The sequence below is a fragment of the Littorina saxatilis genome, linkage group LG12 (assembly GCF_037325665.1).
Source record: "Littorina saxatilis isolate snail1 linkage group LG12, US_GU_Lsax_2.0, whole genome shotgun sequence".
Lineage (NCBI taxonomy): Eukaryota > Metazoa > Mollusca > Gastropoda > Littorinimorpha > Littorinidae > Littorina > Littorina saxatilis.
The window spans coordinates 39,337,569-39,360,339 of NC_090256.1; the positions used below are offsets into that span (position 1 = coordinate 39,337,569).

The window sequence follows — 22,771 nt, forward strand, 5'->3', positions numbered from 1 at the left end:
GTATGTACATGGGTGCAACTCTGCCAGCTACACGCCGGCCGCCGGTTTTTGGTTTCATCGGCTGCCGATGTTTTTGTTCCAGGAGAGGGTTTTTTTTTGCATTTTAAATACTAAAAAAGCTGGACCCCAACTTTTGCCGGTTTTTGGAATTTTCCAGGTTGCACCCATGTATGTATGTCTGTGGTAGAAACTTTAACATTTGACTGAACGCCGAAATACTAATTTTACCTGGTTATTATTCAAGCAACAGCTTCAAAGTATTGAAGCAATGATCAACATTTTGTCGGCACGTATGTAGTTAAAGTGTGTATCCAAAGAAAACGGGTGGTGGGGGTTTTTGGGGGGGTAAAAACAGCTGACTGGTTTGTGTCGTGTGTGGTATGTAGACCAGGTCAGGGGTCAAGGTTAGGTCAGATCGCGTGAAGGATTGTGGTATAGATACAGTTATCATCGAGCTGCAGTTCGCCGATTCGGAGAAGACGATTTCACATTGTTCGGTTTCGTAGCTCCAGAAAAATAGATAAAGAAGATACCAAAGGAGATTTCCTGCAGGTTAATCTGCACAGCGTGTTTCCAGTGTCTGCGCGAGGAAGCGCTGTCGAAAGCGCAGTGTCGATCTGGCCATCTGGCAGTCGTGTCCCCGTAAGTAGGCTACAGACAGATCTAGATCTAGTGTCTCGCACTCTTGCACCGTGTCACCTATGCTGTGTATGTGTATGTGTGACGGAGTGATTGAGTTTGTGTTACTGTTTGTCGATTTCTTACGTGAGCCTTGAAGGCTTCGCCTCTTGTTTTTATTTTGGCATAATGTTTTTGTGTTTGGGTTTTCCCATGTTTGGTAATGAATAAAGTACAGTGCATCTAAGTTGTTTGAGTGTATGCATTATTGGAAGTGTTAGAAGGTGGTGGTTGCAAAACAGCTGATCATAGAAGAGAGTCTGAAGATTAGTGACGGAAGATCCTGCTTTATTTTCAGGATCAGTGGGCAGCTTTCCTGGATATACAGAGTTCGCAGGGAGCAAGTCCGAAGCAGATCAGTTGTCGATCAGCAGTCGGGCAGTCGACGCTTTCTCGCGTGAAGTTGCATCTTGTGCATTTGCTGCTATGGCTTCAGACACCAAGAATTTGCCATTCAATACGTCCGAAGTGAAGCAGATGACGTTTAGCTTTGGGAATAGTGGTGTTGCCGCGTCCAGGTCACACTCAAAAATCATGCTGTGTGAATATTGCGATGCAACGTTCACTTCATCAGAAGGACTGAGAAAGCATACCAAAAGCATTCACTTGAGAGACTACCCATTCAACTGTGAATTTTGTGGGAAGGGATTTTTTGGATGCGAACGGTTTCGGGACCACGTGAACATGCACAAGAATATCAAAGCACACAAGTGCCAACTTTGTTCAAAGCTTTTCACGTTCAAGTCACAGCTTAGGGAGCACATTCGCGGTGGATCCTGTTTCAAACTAACCCAGGGAACTGTCAATCAGTAGTGACAATCAATGGAGATTTTATACAGGTGCTTGCCAGTTTTGAAAGTACTAGGCTCACACACACACACACTGTTTTTTTCTCGCTTCAGTTTCCTTAGTTTTGACGCTACTTATACAGAAAGGAAAAAGCTTGTGTATGTTTCTCTTGCATAATCTTGGGAGCTCAGTTGCTGAAGGCTTCTCTACTAAACTCACTGAGTGGTCTGACGACACCTGCTGGTAGGAGGAAGATGTAAAAGCGTTTGTACGAGTAGGGGGAAATACAAAATGAAAGGGAGACATTTTGAGCAGGGAAAGCTGCAGCGAGAAATGACCTGTTATTTTTTATGCCACATTTGCATCTGCAAGCTGATTGAAAGAGCATTGCTTCAACATATTATTTAGTTTGTGAACTGTGTTTGGAGAGTTTGGCAAAAAGGGAGGTTTTGGAGACACTGAGACAAAGGCTTGAAAATGCTGCGCATCTGCTCGTCAAGACATTTTCTCTCTCTAAATATGTAGAAGCATATCGAATGATGTTTGGGTTACTTTTCTCCAGTTGCTTCCTTATTTTTTCCAAAAATATTTTACTGACCATATTTGGTTTTGAGAGAAGGATTTTTCCATGGACGAATTCGCTTTTTTCTTTTGTGTTTGCTTTACTCGTGTTTGTGACTCATAACATTAAAGTTTCTCAGTGTTGTGAACAGTTGTAAATTTGTCAGGTGGTTTTGAGGTTGACAGAATGGTTATTCGTTCATAATTTTGAAGTGTACAGAGAAGTGATGGAAGACCCTGGTTTATTTTCAGGGTCTATGATGATGTTTCCTGGGTATACGCAATTTGGAGGGAGCCTTTCAGCTGCAGATGAATCATGGGGTACTGATTGGAAAGTGGAACCTGTCCCACATGACCTTGAGCTTGAATCTCACGCTACTACTTCGGCTTCAAGCGCCAAAGGCAAAAAAACCGCACAGAGGCACAGCGTTTACTCCTCTGCGAAAACACATTCTAAGATTTTGCCCTGTAAATACTGCGATGCAACATTCTTTTCGTATTCGGGATTGAGAAAGCACACCAAAAGCATTCACCTGCAGGAATATCCGTTCAACTGCGAGGTGTGTGGGAAAGGATTCTTTGGCTGCGAACGGCTGGGTGACCATATGAACATGCACCAGAATATCAAAACACACGAGTGTCCTATTTGCTATAGGATGTTCACGTTCAAGTCCTTGCTTAGGCAACACATAAGCAGAGGAACTTGTCACAAAAAAATAATTACACCAACAGTTACCGACAATCAATGATAACGTCGTATTCAGTCATTCGTTTCACATGCTTTTACAAGCACACAACTGGTTGTGGCTATTTGTCTTCTGAAACAGTACTTTGAAATGAAGTGATGGTCTTTTGGATGTGTCCCTGAATAGACCCTCAGAGGCCTAGTGGATGTTAGTTTGTAATTGTCTGATTCTTTTCATGGTTGGGGTAACAGTGTAAGGGCAGACTGTGTACTCTGCGAGGAACTTTGTGTGTTCTTTTCCATCCCTCCTTTCCCTTGCGACTTGCAGACTTTAGCCCAGTTAATTGAATTCTGATTTTTTTGCTCAGTGTGATGCTGACACTGCTATGTATTTCCAGGGTCAGACAGTGACAGAAGCTTCCGAGGATTACTGGTACATCCAGCAGCTTCTGCGTCGTCTTCCTCTTGTGCCCTTCCTCCCTGGGACTCTCACACCAGGACTCTGACCTTCGGTGAAGCATCGAGTCCCATGACGGCATTGAAGACCTGGAAATGTGAATTTTGTGACGACATATTCACGTCCCATTCGGAGCTGTTGGGTCACACAAACAGCGTTCATTTAAACAAGCAGCAGTTCGTGTGCACTGTCTGTGGCAAAGGCTTCAGTCAAACTGAGCATTACAACGACCACATGAACATGCACAACAGCATCAAGGCCCACAGTTGCCCGTCGTGTTCTGCGTGTTTTACTTACAAGACCAATCTAAGAAGGCATCTCCGTTCTGGGGTGTGTACAAGGCACAACTCTTGAGGCTGAGATACACGCACTGTTTGAAGTCAAGAGAGGTTCAGATGTCACGGCGCCTCTTTTTTGTTTCTCTGGGTCTTGTTACTGTCTGCTTTCGTTAAAACTGAACAATTCCGGACATGTCTCTAATGTTGGTAAGTTATGTGTGACAAAGGTACTTGATCTATTTGTGTGGTATACACGTTGTTGATCTGTCACAATATTATATATTCGTAAAATGTGGCAGAGAAGAAAATGACAGTGATCCCTATTTTCCAGGGCCATGGTGGACAAAGCTTGGCTTAAAATCCTTGGTTGGCCAAGCTGGCAACATTCGGTCATCAGATGTGAGAAAACCTTCACGCGGACAGTCATCTTCATTATCTACATCTCAAGAGATGAGCCTCCTCCAGCGCGAGCATAATGATGACAAAACGTCTGAAAGAGAACTGAATCAGGAAGATTATTCACTTGTTCCCAGCGAATCAACGTTTGTAATGATGGGAGCAGGAAGGCAGGCAGCACACTCGGATCTCTTTCCCTCCCAGCGACAACATTCACGTGTCTGTCCGATCTGCGGGAAAAGTTTTGACAGGCGGGAGTACTTTCAGGACCACATGAACATGCATAATGGAATCAAAGCTCACAGGTGTTCAAATTGTGGCAGAGAGTTCACATACAAGAGGAATCTTTGGCAACACGGTCGTGATAGTGTTTGTTTCAAGAACAAAAACCTTTGAGGTGCCAACAGGCTGTCTGGAATTGATGGTACTTACATTTGTTGTTGTTGATGTAAGCTTCTTTCAGGCGTGACGTGTCTTTTCTCATGCTCGTGAGAGATGTGCATTCTTTCATTGTTCAAAATGTCAATATTCTGCAGCATAAATACATTTGAAGGGTGGAAACTAATAAAACGGTATTGGTAGTCTCGAAGAGGTTTTGATATGAAACGGAGTTGAGCTGTAAAGTAAAAGTCTATTCCCTACGAAAAACACTCACGACGCATCATTTGTATTTCCAGAGCCAGAAGGGACCCGCGAACCTGGGTTGCAATATCGTTCACCTGCTGATATTCAAGCTTCATCTCCCGGAACGTTTGCTTCAATGGATGGCTTCCCAGTGCTAACTGCTTCAACCTCTTCGGAAACAATTTCCGAACCTGCACATGCGAAGAACGAGCCTATTAGGAATGTAGGAACTGCATCCTCTGGGCATGTGCCAGGAAAGATTGTGCTGCTGTGTGAAATATGTGATGCCCCCTTCACCACAGTCATCGGGCTGCAAAGGCACACCAATAGTTTCCACTTGAAGATTCTGCCGTACGCTTGTAATATCTGCGGAAAAGGGTTCCAATCCAAGCAAAGGTGCACTGACCACCAGAACATGCACAACAACATTAAGGCACACACGTGCCCCCACTGTTCGCTCCCCTTTACTTTCAGGGACAACCTGAGGGATCACATCCGTCAGAAAGTTTGCCAGAAACACAAAAAGTAACAGTACACATTTGTGCTGACTGGAATTGAAAGTACCTGAGGGATCACATCCGTCAGAAAGTTTGCCAGAAACACAAAAAGTAACAGTACACATTTGTGCTGACTGGAATTGAAAGTTGTTCATTAAAATTTTCCACTTGCAAAGAGCTGATGTTGTGTTGTGTAAATGTGTACCATGTGCAGTTCTGTAAACTCGTGTGATAATTGAGCATATCAGAGGTGACAATGACAAGAAAGTTCAAATGTGTTTTCCAGGGTCAGTACCTATGCGTTTTCAACGAGCGAATGAATGCACCGGACAAACGACTTTGGACAGGATTCACCGTTGTGAAATATGCTTCGCTACGTTCACCACGAAGGGCGGGTTGGTCAGGCACACAGACGGTGTTCACCTGAACAAGCACCGCCACAGGTGCTCTATCTGCGGAAGAGGTTTCTCCGTCACGGAACTCTTTCACGATCACCTCAACATGCACAACAACATCAAGGCTCACTCTTGTCCTCACTGTGGCAAGGATTACACATACAAATCTAGCCTCAGGCAGCATTTGCGCGAAGGGCACTGTTCACAGTGCAAAGACTGAGCTAACGCAAGTTGTTGTAGTCGATCGTGCAAACTCTCTGAGCACTAAAATGATGAAGAGACGATAAACAATAATAACCAACCAACCAACCTCTGAAGTTCTGATATGTTCAGCATTTTTGTAATTTTTTGCTTTTTTGTTTCATTAATCTGTGTGTCTGTTGGAAGATAGTGTGTACATGCTTCTTACGGTTACATATTGTTCATTGGACAGTGTTCATGTCTGTTTCCGGGTGTTAAAAGTAGAAAACTCGTACTTTTGGATGTGAGAGAGTCTCACAGTTCTGGGACGGTACTTGGTGCATATAGCAAGGGTAAAGTAGAACAATGCGTAAACAAACAAACAAATTAACAGGGAATAACAGTTTAGATTCCTTGAGGATTCCCCAGCAAGTATTTTTCATTCAATGTTCTGCTTTCATAGAGAACGTTACTTTCAAGATGTACTCCGGTGTCTGCTCCTGAATTGACAATTACTTCTAGTTCTACCAGTCTCTTTTCTTCACGAAATACCCTTTTCTATGAATGTTAATCGTGACGTGTTTGCTTGTGAGTGTGAAGTGCATGAATACACGCATTCAGGGGGAAAAAAATGGGTAGCGCCGTATACTGAATGGCAGCTCGCTTTCCCCAGGGAGAAAGCAGCCCGAATTTCCATGAGGACTATATGTGTCTTATCTTAATCTATCCATATCCTTATGTTGTCAAAATGTAGATAGCCAGTCGGTCAGTATGATGTAATTTTCATTGTCAAGTTCCAGTCCTTCCCCCTGGTTTTAATATACACTATGTGCTGGCACTCAGCATTTTGTTCTGTGTGGTCTTCTGATGTGAGACACTGTATTCTTTAATTTCGCTGTTGTTGACGATCTTATTTGATATGATTTTGGGTTGTGTGTGTGTGTGTGTGTGTGAATACTGTCAGTGAATGATCCATCATTCTACAGTGTTGAATGATTGTTAGTGACGAGTTGAAAGGAAACGCACCATCACCAGTCTGATCTGATTATTTATTACTCAGCGAGTTTTTAAGCAGATGATAATTATTTCGCAATCATGTATGAATAAAAGGCACTCATCAGCATGTTGTGGGCATTTGCTGAGTTGAAGCATCTCTGTTCTCAAAGTCTGATTTCTGTTTGATGAGTATTGCGTTTGGACTTTAAGTTGGAAATAAATGACAAGCGCACAAAACTCCGGACATTTTGTGTGTGTGTGTGTGTGTGTGTGTGTGTGTGTGTGTGTGTGTGTGTGTGTGTGTGTGTGTGAACTTCAGTAAAATCGGTTGTGTACTTGATGTGATGGCAATATACAGCTTCTCTCACACTATATCTGTGTCCGTGTCTCTCTCTCTCTCTCTCTCTCTCTCTCTCTCTCTCTCTCTCTCTCTCTCTCTCTCTCTCTCTTTTAGTCAGTTAGGGTATGTGTGCGCACGCAATTTACACAAAAGTTACCTTGCATACAAAGCTTGGTCATCAACATGGTCTGAATATAGACATATTAATCCCCGAAAATACAGCGACAGAAACACTTGACCTTTACACAGTATTGTACACATAACAGTTTCAATATCTTGGAACGTCTGCGAACACATGGTTATCACGTAAATCTCCGACAAAATCATCAAACCTAAGCCGAAAGCTCATACATTTACAGCACAAATACCAGTTTACTTTAAGTGGAGCATTGAGTGAAAATTAAGAACAAAAAGTATATGACAATAAAAGGCTGTTTACCGGGCAAAACAAAACTGACTAGTGCATGTAAGTTCAACTCGAAATTTAAGTAGGTATCTGCAGCATTAGAGCGATGGAAAAAGTGCCTGGAAAAGTTGATGGATGCAACAAAGTGTTCGATAGAATGTCATCAACCAACCGAAAAAAAATAACAGTTCAGTGAGTGAGAACTGAGGAGCTGATGTACATTTTTGAAAGCAAGTGTGTTATGTTTGTTTGATGTCCGTAAGTCTGTTCTCACTAGCTTATCGACATGTTTAAGACACAACCATAATAAATATTAGTAACTCTTTCGAAAAATGAGAAACCAGATTATCAGCGTTGAAATGACGAAGTATTTGGTATCTTTATTTATATTACAAAACGATAGTGAGTCCGAAGTTTCTTACACATTTTGCCTATAGTGCGATAGTGACAGAAAGCTTGTGAATTTTATTCTTCCAGGACTACAAATGTTGCCTATAGTGCGATACTGACGAGAAAGCTTGTGTGTTATGTTCTTCCAGGACTTCCTTCTCAACACCAAGGCCCAGCACCATCATCAAGTTACCATCTTTCTCCTACGCACAGCGTCGTCAACTTGCCATCAGCGTCACAGGGTATGGCATCTCTCTCATACAACCAGAGCTCCTTACCAGCTTCGACTTCGTGCAAGATAAAAACTACCCCGCCAATGACGTCCCCAACTTCCGAGTTTCCACAGCCATGGCATCGATACGGCGAGAATGCTGCAACGCCGCGAGCGCCTTTAAGCGCTCAGGGAGCAGCGCTGTTGCCGTCTGGAGAGTCTCAGTACCAGTACGTGAAGCCAAGAAGATTTCGCAGTAGAGCCAAGGGGCCTCCCAGAGATCTGCACGTGTGTAAGACTTGCAGCCGGACCTTTTTGTCTCCCAGCGGCCTCAGGAGGCACGAGCAGCGCGTGCATTTGCAGGAGTGGAAGTACAAGTGCGACATCTGCCACAAGACGTTCGTCTTCAGGGAGCACTTCCAGGGGCATCTCAACAGTCACTCCAACATCAAGGCCTTCAAGTGTCCCGACTGCCCCAAACGCTTCACCTATAAGTCTGGAGTCAGTTTGCACCGTCGCAACGGGTCATGTACTGGAAGTGGAAGCGCTATGCCGAATGTCGCCAACAACTCGTAAAACAAAGGCTTTGAATTAGGCTTTAACGAGATGGACTGATGTATTTTGCTGCGCAGTCAGTCGTTTGTGGTACTGATGTCGTATTTCCATGCGTGTCTTATTCTTAGTCTGTGTTTTTAAGAAACAAATGTCAGCTTTGTTTGCTTTACCAAGAACATGGAACTGTGCAAAGAAAACAAGATAGAAGCCGAAGTGTGCCTCTTTTTATTCGCTTTCGTTTGTGTTTGTTGATAAGGGTGTTTTCGTCAATCAAACATAAGGACTTAATTTTGTTAACATTCTTTTGTACCCCCCGCGGGTTAGGTGGAGTCCCATATTGGTTGGGACGAGAAAGAATTTACCCGATGCTCCCCAGCATGTCGTAAGAGGCGACTAACGGATTCTGTTTCTCCTTTTACCCTTGTTAAGTGGTTCTTGTATAGAATATAGTCAATTTTTTAAAAGATTTTAGTCAAGCAGTATGTAAGAAATGTTAAGTCCTTTGTACTGGAAACTTGCATTCTCCCAGTAAGGTAATATATTGTACTACGTTGCAAGCCCCTGGAGCAAATTTTTGATTAGTGCTTTTGTGAACAAGAAACAATTGACAAGTGGCTCTATCCCATCTTCCCCCTTCCCCCGTCGCGATATAACCTTCGTGGTTGAAAACGACGTTAAACACCAAAGAAAGAAAGAAACATTCTTTTATACAGGGTATTTTTTGTCAGCCAACAGAAATGTTGTTGAGCGACCAGTATACTATGAGGATATAGACAAGCAAGTTACATTATTTGGATACTGACAAGTAATGCAGCGGGTACCGTGTGTTTCCAGGACCCGCGGGGGCCTACACATCGTCGCAGGTCAGCCGGGTTCTCCCTCGCTCCTATGACTTCAGCCAGCCAACCGCATCCCAGACTCTTAACGCTCTCCAGTCGATAAAGTTGGAAGAAGGTACCTCCATCGGGATTGCCCTTCCCACCTCTCATTCGTTGCAGAAGGGTCCAGCCCTGTCCAAAATACTGCTGTGTGAATACTGTGACTCTTCTTTCGCTTCAGTCAGTGGTTTGGATAGACATAGGAAACTGGTGCACCTGAACAAACTGCCGTACTGTTGCGCGATATGCGGGAAAGGCTTCACGGAGAAGGATCACTTCGAGGGCCACATGAACCGCCACAACAACGTCAAGGCCTACAAGTGCCCTATGTGTACCCATGAGTTCACGTACAAAACCAGTCTTCGCAGGCACATACGCACTAGACACTAAGTGATGTGCATGCCAGAATCATTTGCAAAAACAACAGCTTTAGGCGTTGGCATACTGGATATTTACGATTTGGAAGTCAGAATCATTTGCAAAAAGAACGGATTTGGGTTAGTTGAATCGTGGTGTGTGATGTGCCCACACGGTTGGAACATTGCATATGTGTTTTGGTACGTCACCATTGCATATTACATTAACAAGAATGATGTAAATATGGCTGACCATCACGTTTAAAAAATAAAAAGTAAGCTGTAAGAATGTCAATCTCCCTTCCCCATACACACTAAACATCTAACTTGCATAATTTTTGTCATTTATTATTTTGTTGTTTTACATTGGAACATTCTGAAATCGTGTGGTCAGATTGTGGAAGGCTAAGAACATTATTCAGTAATAGTAAGATTTTACAGGCTGCTCTTTTAAATGAAACACGTGCTTTCGGGCGGTTTCTTTTGTGTTTTATTTGCATTCCATATCATTACAATCGATGCCGGCGTGTTTTGTTTTTGTTGTTGTTTTTGTAAGAACTTTTAAATTTGTAACTGGTCAGTGTAAATCAAATGATGACCGAAGTCGTTCATGTATATCGTGTGCAAAAGTTTTGACTAGATTTCATATGAATGTCTCGGTGGTGTGTTTGTGGTCAGTAAAATATTAACATCTAAAGCCAGCTGCGTTTATTTCATGACTGTTTGGTTTGACGTGTTATCAAATATCGGATGTTCAAACGCACAGCATAAAATACTGATGACCCCCCACACTCACGCACACACGAACATGCACAATAAGGTGCTCGCTTGCTTACGCTCATTTTTGCTATTCCCACCCTTGCCGTCTTGTTGATGCAGCTGCTTGCAAACTGTTTAAGCTGAATTGTGTAGACGCCGAACATGAGCGTGTCTAGGTTGTATCTTTTCGGGCAAAAACAAGGTGCATTCTATGAAGATTGCTATCACATTTTCATGACTAAATTGGTGCTGTAAATAAAGTCCAACGCATGAAACAGTAATTCGTTACGTTTAAACACATTTTATTCACATGCACACACAGGACTATGCAACAACATCCTTACAAAGGAGCACACCAAGCATGTAACAGTAATTGACATAGAATGCTCGCAGATTTGTACACCCACCTCGATAGAAGATTGTCATCGTGGATCATCTGTCACTGTGTTCTAGGGTGGCCGGGAAGAGCCCCTACCGCTCACGCACCACGGGCATCTCAACTTGATCAGCGACATGACGCAAGGGATATGGGTCTTGACCTGTCTCACGGTCCCCTGAAGACCAAGCGAGTGTGTCACTATTGCAATGCCGGAATGAGCACCCCCCAGGGACTGAAAAAGCACATTAACCACTTCCATCTCAACAAGTTCTTGTACACGTGCGACAAGTGTGGGAAAGGTTTCACGGTGAAGGATCACTACCAGGATCACCTCAACATGCACAACAACGTCAGGGCGCACAGGTGTCCCCGCTGTTCCTGTTGCTTTGCCTTCAAAAGCGGCCTGAGACGTCATCTCAAAAAGAGCGTCTGCAGTAAGCAAAAGTCTGGCGCCGGTGCATCTTGAGAGACGATATCATCTGCAGTGTTTCGCAGGTTATTATTATTTGGATTTTAAGCAATTGACAGCTTTTGGCTTTGTTACATGATTGTTCATTTTGAAACTGCCGGAGTTTGACGGTCATGTTTTTCTTCGTCTGAATTCTGCATTTTTCAAGGACAGAGAATTCTGATGACTATAATTTTATGTCACTGAACTGTCAACATGGAACCCCTGTTTGATCTCCCTCTCTCCCTCTCTCTCTCTGTCTCTCTATCTCTTTTTCCTTCCTACGCACGCTCCTACACGCGGGCGCTCCACTGTCACTCCCATGCACGCTTGACGAAAGGAGTGGTATATTTCACATGTTTCTGAATGTCTTGAGTTGCCTTATTTTTTCGTAAGCATGAGGACAATCCTTGGGAGAAGAGGTCATAAAGCAAAACTTTTTTTTTTTTACTGAACTTCACCCAGGTAAAGTTACGTCGTATTAACAATAACAATAACAATAACAATAACAGCACTTTATTGTCCATTAAAATATTACATAAAAATGGAAATTTTTCTTCGGCACACCCTGCACACATAGTGACGTCAGCTCCCTGAATTGCCTTATTTGTTGTTTGTTAGCATGGAGGACAATGCTCTTTGTGAGAAGAGGTCATAAACCAAAACAGTTTTATTTTTAACTGAACTTCACAAAGGTACATTTTCGCAGTGTTAGTGATGTGAGCTCCCTGTTTTTCCAGGACTCCAGCGGAACTGTACAGAAACGCCTCACACGGGTCGTCCATCCTCATCATCAGCTGCCAATCTTGCTCGGTCACTTTGCGGACAGTCAAAGGACCCTTCCCACGGTTTTGCTCCCAAGGACAGTAACCTATCAAAGACACTTCTCTGCCAGTACTGTGACGCTTCTTTCGCCTCGGCCAACGGCTTGCGAGGACACATTAACAAAGTGCACCTGAACTACACTCCATTTAGCTGTGAGATTTGTGGGAAAGGGTTCAACTTCAAGCGACACTACGAAGGACACATGAACACTCACCTTAACGTGAAGGCGTACAGGTGTTCGTACTGCTCCTGCCGCTTCACGTACAAGGCCAGTCTGTGGCGACACATCCGTGACAAACACGGCAGCGCTGCAGTTTGAGAAGGCTTCCATGTATGCAAAAATCCTAGTTTGGTGGTTAGTGTACAGTTTTCAGATTGAGGGAAGGCATTTTTTTTGTAAACCGTGACGTTGAAGATGAGCATGAGCTGGAAATGTTACTAATTTTCAGAAAAGCAGGTTGGTTATTATTATTTGTCGTCTCTTCAGCAGTTAATGCTACTCAAGACAGATGCTTGAGAAAAGCAGAGGAATGGTAACTATTGTACAGTGGTAAGGCTTTTCATGCATGTGTGGTTTCTTCCTGTCTGATGCCATCCCTTGAACAAAAAAATCCAACATGAATACAGCTCACTGTTTTCGAAGCTGAGAGGAGAATCTAATGACGGATCCCCTATGTTTCCAGGACAAAAACTGGACTCTTCAGGACAAGCCGCCACGCTCAATTTGCCACCTTCCTACCTGGATCAAACAGCACAGATTGCTTACCATACCCCAGCCTCCGCTACTGCAGCCAGTCACAAAGACCCCACTGCCCAGTTGAAAGCCGTGTTCCTGTGCGACCTGTGTGATGCATCCTTCACGTTCGAAAGCTCGCTGTACAGACACAGAAACAGCGTGCATCTCAACAGGAACCTGCACATGTGCGGTGTGTGCGGCAAAGGCATCACACGCAAGGAGAACTTCGAGGATCACATGAACATGCACAACAACATCAAGGCCCACAAGTGTCCCAAATGCGGGCTGGAGTTCACATTCAAAAACAAGCTTAGATATCATATCCGGACAGTGCATTAGCATGCCAATGGAGATAGGAATCAATTCTTTGGCTGCAACTTCATTATTTTCTGTGCTGGAGTTTTACCTATATGTGGAAGCGAATTGACGGGGTGTTTTTGTGTGTATGCTGGAGTTATGAAAATCATAATGGATTTTCATTGTCATGTGAGCGAGGTTAGTGCTGTTCCATAAAGTATAATATAAACCGTTGTGTTTTTAGCACTTAGACTATCAACACATGAAACTGTTGTGCCTGGTTTTAATAGAGTGCATATAAGCATAATTTATGCATTCTGTCATTTTGGTTGACAGCAGTATCTCACGTTCCTTTTTCAAAGCGAATTGGGAAAGTCTTGGGTTTGTATCTGGCAGGCGTTTTGTTTGTGTTTGCGATCTATATTTGATATTGCTGGTTCGCCTTGCTGTATCGTGAATTATATTGATTAACACACACACACACACACAAACACAAACACACACACACACACACACACACACACACACACACACACACACACACACACACACAGAGGGTTTTGAGTAAGCGTCCTCATATTTTGATTTTGTATTACTTCATACGTGGTTCTTGAGTTGTTAGCCAAATGCCTTTTTGTGATGTCAAAATTACGGAAATAATCAGATAAGTGATTAAAGGTAAACCCGAGTGTTGATGTCAGGACTTGTGGTCTCTTTGCTGTATGTAGTGAACTGTAAACCTTGTCATCTGTTGTCTTCTTTTGGAGTGTTCTCTCTCTGTTTCTTCTCTTTTCCAAAAGCCTTTACTTCCTATGCTCACACACATGCACGCTCAAAGTAAACTTAGAAACAAGTTCTCAGACAGTTACAGCATGGTTTCACCGTTTTTTCCAAACAGCTTTTACCATATATACGGACATTAAAAATGATGCGCTTGACCATTTTAGGAACATAAATTGCAGTCACAGATTGTAAAAAAAAAACCCACCTCTCATAATGTTAATTAAGCACTGTACACGACGGCTCCTCAGCACACAAACCGTGGTGCCTCAAAGCAAATAATTCGAGATACTGATATAATCTCCAATAACAGCTTAACTCTTGAGTCCAATGCACGATACCTTTCACAACAAAGACTTCCACCCTGTGTTTCCAGGAGCTGCGTGGGCCTACCCTGCTGCATCTGCCTTTGAGGCCGATAGGGATTGCAACAGTTTCGAGGTTCCACCGTCAGACTCCGTCTTTCCCAAGCCTTCTTCCGATAGACTCATCCCTCACGATGGCCCACCGGGTGTACAGGGCAGGGCTTACTTGTGTACATCATGCAACGCGTCGTTTTCTACAAAGACCGCTTTGTGGAGACACAAGCAGACGACTCACTGGAAGTTGGCGCCCTACGTGTGCACGTTGTGTGGAAAAGCTTTCACGAGGAGCAAGACTCTCACGGACCACATGTTGTACTCGCACAAACACGAGAAACCTCTCCAGTGTCCAAGATGCTTTCGGCAATTTTCACACATCTCAAACTTGAGGCGTCACATTGGAGACGACAATTGTAGTCAAAGCAAAAGATAATCGGTGGTCAATTGAGAGAGTCAGCATCTGAACCTAGATGTTAGAATTACAGTTATGGTAAATGTATGCGAGCGTTCGTGTGATTCGTTCCCACAAATGAACAAGGGTAGGGGGGACATTTTGCTTTGCGACTTCAAAGTTATTACTTTGTGTTGTCTCCAAGCTTTACTTACTTTTTCATCCATGCGTTTTAAGTGTTTGCAAGGGTTTCAAGTAATCATACATTGATTATTCTTTTGGTTTCTACGTTTTTAATCAAGTATTTTGCCAAGTCAAGTGGAACTGTTGCTCAAGACATCGATGACATTTCTGTGTTTAGTATGGTAGCAAACAAACAGCGTAAGCGGCATTAGTGATACGCGTAATGCTAAAAGTGTGCGAGTTCCGTTGGACTTGAAAATGTTATTGTCGGATCAATCACTGATACCCTGTGTGATTCCAGGCCACCAGTGGAGGTACCCGCCAGCACCTCTCAGACACGCTCACCTGTCTGTCGACCCAGCCACTCACCAAAGGTCCGCATCATTCGGACGTGCTACAGCGTCTGCTCATACGGACACCAGCAGGTTTAGTGTCCTGCGATGCTCCTTGTGCCCTCTGTCTTTCAGCTCAGCCAATGGCCTGAGTCGACACAAGAGCGTGGTGCATTCTGTGCGGAAACCTGGACAGCACATTTGCACTATGTGCGGCAAAGGGATCACTCGAAAAGACGATTTTGAAGATCATATGAACAGGCACCGAAACATCAAAGCTCACAAGTGTCCCCACTGTGGACATCTGTTCACTTTCAAGAACAACCTTCGCCAGCATATGAGAACCGGTGTCTGCAGCAAATATAAGGCCATGTCTTCATGATCATTGATGGTCTGGTGCATTTGGACTGTTACGGTGAAAAGCCTATTATAGTCTTCGTGCATACATACGACTGAACGAGAAGAAAGGTATAAGGTTCGTGCGACGGATCCACCGGATGTTTTATATTTTAAGACGAGAAGTATTTTTGAGTTTTTATTTGATTTTTGCAAGTACAAATGGTTTTATTGACAATTTTAGTTGTTTACTTTCTTGACACCGTGCGATGTGTTTAAGTTTCATTGTAAACCATTAAGTTTCGTTTCTAACAAATAAATAGAACCAGTTCTTTGTTTATCAAGACAAAATAATGTTTGTTGGTTGTTGGTTTTTCATGTCTTTCAAACTAACAAATGTGTGTGTTTGTGGGCGGAGGCACATGTGTTTGAGAGAGAGAGAGAGAGAGAGAGAGAGAGAGAGAGTGAGAGTGAGAGAGAGAGTGAGAGAGAGAGAGAGGGTGAGTGAGTGAGTGAGTGAGTGAGTGAGTGAGTGAGTGAGTGAGTGAGTGAGTGAGTGTGTGAGTGTGTGTGAGTGAGTGAGTGAGTGCGTGTGCGTGAGTGTGTGTGTGTGTGTGTGTGTGTGTGTGTGTGTGTGTGTGTGAAGAAAACGGTATAAACAAGACATCAACTGCAAAAACATAAAAGCAGAAAAAGGCTGCAGTCTAAATCGCTTTACCTCCAGTGCTGATTCGGCTGCTTTCATCACATCTTACATACTTTGTAAATTCACTGATGAATCTTTAATATTTTTAATCTTCAATTAATACGACTCAATCAAATCAACAACATATCAAAGACGACATCACCCAAGTTCACTCTCCACTGTTTTACAGACACACGCGACAAACAAGAAAATGATATGTCCTGGGACTGATAGTACATGTAGCATTGGCAGACATAATCTAAAAAACAAACATCACCACCACCACCACCCAAAAAAACAACAATAAAAACCTAATGATTGATAATGCAACGAATTCAAGAACGATCGACTGTCGGTAGCAGACGTTGCCAAAAATAGTGTTTTCAGCGAAAATATCCCCCCTCCCCCTCCCCAGTTTTCTCAGATCTAAGCACAAGATTACTGCAACTTTATTTGTTCCACATACTAGAAAGGATCTGTTTCAGTGTTGTGACATATTTCTTTTGGCAATCTGGATAAACATAACATCCGACAACGAGAAGCAAAGGACGTCTCAAGACTTAACGCCCTTTATGTGTATTTCCTATTTCAGAGTCAGCAGAGGACTTCCACCATGACAGCAAAACTGGGATTTTGCACTTCGATCCCTTAGCCAATTCTTCCTCTTACCTCCAGCATTCCGGACGGAGCGGTTCTTTCTCGCGACAAAAAGCAGGAATCCAGACCAGTTCCAGAGTTCTTCTGTGCGAGTTCTGCGAGGCTTCCTTCACCTCCCACAGCGGTTTGAGTCGACACCGGGACAGCGTGCACCTGAACAAAGCCCAGTTCCAGTGCAGCGTGTGCGGCAAGGGGTTCCACGTGCGGGAACTGTACCAAGACCACATCAACATGCACAACAACGTCAAGGCCCACAAGTGCCCGCACTGTCCCAGCGTCTTCTTCTACAAGACCAGCCTCTATCCTCACATCAAAACCAAACATGGCAATGTTGCTTAGTCATGCCGAGCCCTGCTGCTATTTGTGTTGGGATTATGAGCGACGAAACCTGTTGATAGAACGAAACATGTCTGTCGAGACATGCTGGACTGGCTAGCAACTGACTTGTAGTGAGAGTTCATATCAGCGACGATGAAGCACGCAAGGGGATTTTCGTGAGATATAAGCTAAACAGGAACCGGCTTGATTCATGTACATTCACTGTCAAAGTTTAGTTCGTTCGTAAGGTTTCAAAAGCGTTTTGTTGGTTGAAACATACTCTACTACATGGCCAGATCTCTTGCCACTATACTTAGTGAAAACTGTTTTTTCTTCTCTGTGGCTGAGCTGACTGAGTATTCTGCGTGTATTTTCCAGAGTCGATGGTGGAGGGATTTGGAATATTCGACCATGGACACGTCGCTACTGCAGGTGGTAATTATCGTCAGGCAGGAAATGAGAATTACCATCAGTCTGGAGTAGGGATGGCAGGGTGGTCTGGCAGACTGAGCAATAAGACGGTGTCAAGGAAGTCCGCAAAGCAGCCAGCGGGAGAATACAAGAGACTCGAGTGCAATTACTGCGGGTCCACCTACTCGACCCACAGCGGACTGTGGAAGCACAAAAGCACCGTTCACTTCAAGAACACCCGGACTCACGTGTGCAGCTTCTGTGGCAAAGGATTCTTGGACAAGACTCACTACGTCAACCATATGAACATGCACAGAAACATCAAGGAACACAAGTGTCCTCACTGCGGCAACTGCTACACCCGTAAAGAAAATTTGAATGGACATATTCGCAGGTGTCACAAACAAGAGGCCGCTTTGAAATGACAACGCGCTTAAATGTACGGTTCCGAAAGGTGTGAGCTCACGTCTCACTTCTTTTCCCCCCAAGGTCTTGTTCAAGGCTGTTTCGTCAGGTTTTTTTTATGTTAATTGTTTTAGTCCGGTGGCATTATTTCGATGATACTGATTTGAATTTCGGGTGAAATCGAAGTAATGTGTGTAGACTCAAGACTCAAACTGTGCATTATATACTCAGTGCAATGGTCTGCTCTATCTCGTGTTTATAGTAATAGTCGTGGAGGTTAACAACGCTGTCGTCTGTCAAGCTTGTGTCACTGACTTGATGTGTGTGTCTGATCTAGTGTGGGTAGATCCTTTGGTCTGTCTGTAGCTTTGTGTCAGCTCTGAGGGGATGATGATTCTAGTGGTTATATCTAGGCCTGTCAGTGTTGATGTGCAACTCCTTCAAGTATGAACCCCTCTGCTGACTCTCAAGTCTTGCTACCTGTGTTTCCAGGGTCGAAGGGGCGCATATCTACAGCACCCGACAGCCCGGGTACACCCGTCTCACCTGAACCTTCCAGCACGAAGCACAACACTCCCGCACACGCGCTGCCTTTCCCGCATAGTCTGGGACCCTCTGCGCACAAAACCATCTTTTACCGGGACATGCCGCCGAGAGAGAAGACCTTCATGTGTGATTACTGCGAGGCCAGATTCTCTTCGGACAGCGGTCTGTGGAAGCACAAGAACAGGATTCACCTGAAGAAAGCCACCTACGTCTGTCCGTTCTGCGGCAAAGGCTACTTTGACAAGAACCGCCATGAGGACCACATCTACAACGTGCACAATAACATCAAGTCGCATAAATGCCCGTACTGCCCCAGTCGCTTTGCCTACAAGACCAGCCTATACCCGCACATCAGAGACAAGCACGGGCGAGAGGTCCCTTTAGAGGAAGACATTTGAAAGAGATGAGGTCGTAGAGCGAGTGTATGCTTCGTGCTGTGTGTGGTGGATGGACGTTCAGGGTTAATGTTAAAGTGTACTTACACTTAAACAATTGATTTAAACAAAACTGTACTTAGTTTTAATATCGTGACATATATATGTACACTATCTGGCATTGAGGATCCGTACTGACGCATGATGCTTATATTAGCAAATCCCAAAGACATCGCCAAGGTTGTGGGAATAAACTTGAAATCATTGAAGACAATCAGATAAGGACAAACTTGTTCGTTCAAAGGAGCTTCTTTTCGAGATATATGTCTCTGGGTAATGTGAGTTGACAGTTGACTGAACTGAAGAAAACTGGTCTTTCAGGCGATTACAATGGCAGAATTTTTTTGGTTACGATCTTGTTTCAGTGATCTGTAATCGTAAAACAATACGCATACACGTATGTTTGTGATTGACACAATTCGCGCTTGTGTAAACCTTGTCTTATATTTTCATCGGTTCAGTACTAAACTTTAGTTTGGTCTTACAACCACACGTCTGCCCAGCTGTTGGTCGCCCGCCAGCGTGTATGGTGCAGTACGCTTGTGAAATTTACTTACTTACTCCTCTTCACACAGGGCTGTGCATTAAGCCCGTCCTTAATTGAGCCCGAAGTCGACTTCGCGAAGTCTTTTTACCGAAAACTTAGTACTAAAGCTTCATGCGGCCAGCTTCGCCAAGTATACTTCGCCCAGTTAAGGACAGGCTTTAGGCCGCACACTTATGATATGTCAGACTGCATTTGCGTTAGCACTTGTTTAATCACTGTGACGTCTTTAAAAGGCACAGATTGTGGTTCTCTCAGCAATTCATTTCTCCAGGAATTTGCAAATAGTGTGTGAAAGAAGGTTGCAGATTGTTTGAAAGAGTACTGTTAAGTTATCGTCACATACCTCCTTGTGGCTATTGGCTATAGTGAAAACATTGCGGATGATATGGATAAATGTGTTTGGTGAGCACGGTTGTTTGTTTAATCTAAGCATACTTTATGCTTATCCTCTTAACCACCTTCTGTTCTCACTTTCTTGATGTCATATAATTTTCAGGTGTTTGCTTGAGTGTTGGTCCGAAATTATGTTTCAACATTTTTAGGTGTTTGTCTTGTTTTAACTCGTGTGAAAATAAAGTCGTGTTTGTACTCCAGGGCGCGCTGTGTATGTATTTATACAATGTCTCATTTACTCAAGAAATTAAAAATATTAAACCAGCTTCACGTTCATACTTGTGACGTTGACGTCGTTGTGTATCTCTGGTAAGGTGGTGAGTGACGTGTAACTGCGTGTGTGTGTCTGTGTCTCTGTGTTGAATAATGATTGCCATCTTCACCTGTCTGAACAGTGAACCTATGTCAACATTACACGATAACTTGCGACATACATATTGTCACAAAGGCAAGCCTCATACTAACTTCTCAGAAAAAAAAAGTAAAGGGACAGGAGGCTGGAATTAGATTACATAACCCCTACCTGTGTTTTCCAGGATCGTCGCCGTGGACCGTGGAACCCCGACAGTCAGAATATCTCGTCCACCGGGTTTCAGGTGACGTCTTCCAACCCGGTGTTCACAAAACGGACCCAGACATCAAGCCCTTTCTCCCTCTGAACTTACAAGAAACTGGAGGCAGTAATCCCATGCATGGCGGCGCGAGACGGAGTGGCAAGGATGTCGCTCAGTCCAAGATTTTGCTGTGTGAATTCTGCGATGCTTCCTTCGCTTCCTCTGGAGGTCTGTCGCTGCACAAGGCTACCATGCACTTCAAGAGAGCGTTCGTCTGCACATTCTGCGACAAGCGGTTCACGAGGAAAGAGAACCTGACCAACCACTTGCTCGTGCACCAAACCAAGACTCCGGTGTGACTGGACTTTGCGAAGACGTGTATACTACCATCCGCGAGAACGTGTTCATCAGAAAGGAGAATTTAACCATCCCCATAGTCGTGCATTAGTCTCCTTCGTGTGTGCATAGAAACTTGTGTTTTCAGGACTGATTAGTTTCCTTTTAGCAACACGAAAGAGCCTTAATTTACAGATCATCACAGGCAGTGATGGCAAAACTGTTTTACAACTCCTTTCTGCATGTACACTCTGACTAGCCTTTTATTCCCATGTGACTTGACATGACTGTCTCCAAGGGCTCTGTTTTTATCTGCTGGATTGTGTTCGTTGTTTTTGTCATCTCGGCCATGGTTCTGCAGATATGTCTTGCAGATATTGCATCATAACTTTAGTAGAGCTCTACATTTGAAAACTGGTATGGAGTTGTCGCCTGGCATTTGGCACCTTCAAGATAAGAACACATTGAAGAATCATTGGTGTTGCGATGTCTGTGTGTTGTTGTTGTTTAAACACTTTTTTTTTTAAACATATATATCTTGCCGATGTGGCAGGACTTTTTTCATTGTGTTCAAGATGAGAGAATATTCTGCGGTACAGGGAGATTCATAGAAGCTGCGCTTGTCTTTGCAGAGTCTGCAAGAGGCGTGTGTGAACCGGAATCTGCAGAAGATCTGTTTCATCGTTCTTCAGACGGCCAGCTGCAGACGCCCCCACAACAGCCTTACCCCAGCTTGAATCTCTCTTCTTCCATTCATAGTCAGCAGGCCCCGAGTACAGAAATTCAGGACATAAAACTACCACAGTTTACTGAGGCTGGAAATCTTTCAGGAGGTTCTCGAGCGGACCCAGCTTTCAAGTCCAAGATCCTGCTGTGTGAATATTGCGATGCTTCTTTCACTTCCACTGGTGGACTTTCTCTGCACAAAACCAGCGTACACTTTCAGAGGAAGTTTGAGTGCAGCATCTGCGGGAAAGTTGTGAAGCGAAAGGCCACCTTGCTCAGCCACATGCAGACTCACACTAGTCCTAGGGGGGTGCTGTGTCGAACTTGTCATATACATTTTACTCCCAGAGATTTACTTACTCACACTTGCGCTTCACGAAGGGAGGATTCGTCCTCATCGTAGAAAAACAGACAACGGAACTTGAACATTTGATGACAAAGTGTTCTTGTGCCTTTTCCCACGTTAGTCATGTTTAGCATCGACCGTACCTAAGCATTCCGGTTTTTTCTTCCAACTTGGTCACTCAGTCACTTTGCATTGTGCAATGCCAGATCGACACCATCATCCAACCATTCTAGTTAGGCTCTAAGGGGAAACATATAAATCATATATCTTGCACACACTTCTTGCGCCGCTAGTTCTGACTGAAGTGTTGGGAATAGACGTCCTTCTCAAGACAGATTCCTCTGTGTTTTCAGGGTCTTCATGGAACGATTTCAACCAGCATTCCTCAGAGCTCTACCAACGCCACCAAACTCGGCTATCTTCTGTGAACAAGCAGCAGCAGTTGAGTTCTACCTTCACAAGGCCTCAAACAGGTCAGAAAACAATGTCTGAGCAGGAGCCACTAGTCAAGACTGAGATCACGGACGTTCAGCCAAATATCTTGTCAGGTGGCGAGAAGGTCGCTGTCGAATCCAGGATTTTCCTGTGTGAATATTGCGACGCCTCCTTCGCCTCACCAGGAGGTCGGTCTCTGCACAAAGCAACCGTGCACTTGCAAAGGAAGTTCACATGCAGGGTGTGCGGCAAGGTTGTGAAGAGGAAAGCCACGCTGATGAACCACATGCGATCCCACAACAACCCCACAGCCAGGAAGTGTAGCTCCTGCCACATTTACTTCGCGGCCAGAGACTTGGCGACTCACGTTTGTGGAGTACAGACGCAGAGGCCATCGTCCTCTTAGAAGAAACTGAACCTGGAGTGTGTGTATTTACAGTGTGTAAAGTGGATCTTGCTTGTCCTTAAGCCAGATTTA

At 44.0% G+C, this 22,771-nt stretch overlaps 1 protein-coding gene across 19 annotated transcripts in view; it reads left to right on the top strand.

Moving 5' to 3' along the window:
- The window catches only part of LOC138981903 (uncharacterized), a 236,166-nt gene that overhangs the window by 148,426 nt on the left and 64,969 nt on the right, over positions 1-22,771 (top strand). Inside the window, exon 4 of one of the 19 annotated variants that reach the window (XM_070355050.1) lies at positions 22,212-22,331. The exons of 17 other annotated variants lie outside the window; for them this stretch is intronic. In XM_070355050.1, coding sequence (XP_070211151.1) covers positions 22,212-22,331 — 120 coding nt within the window. Of the gene's footprint in view, positions 1-7,821; positions 8,903-22,211; positions 22,332-22,771 lie in introns of those variants that run through there. One more of the 19 variants, XM_070355054.1, reaches the window with a different exon arrangement.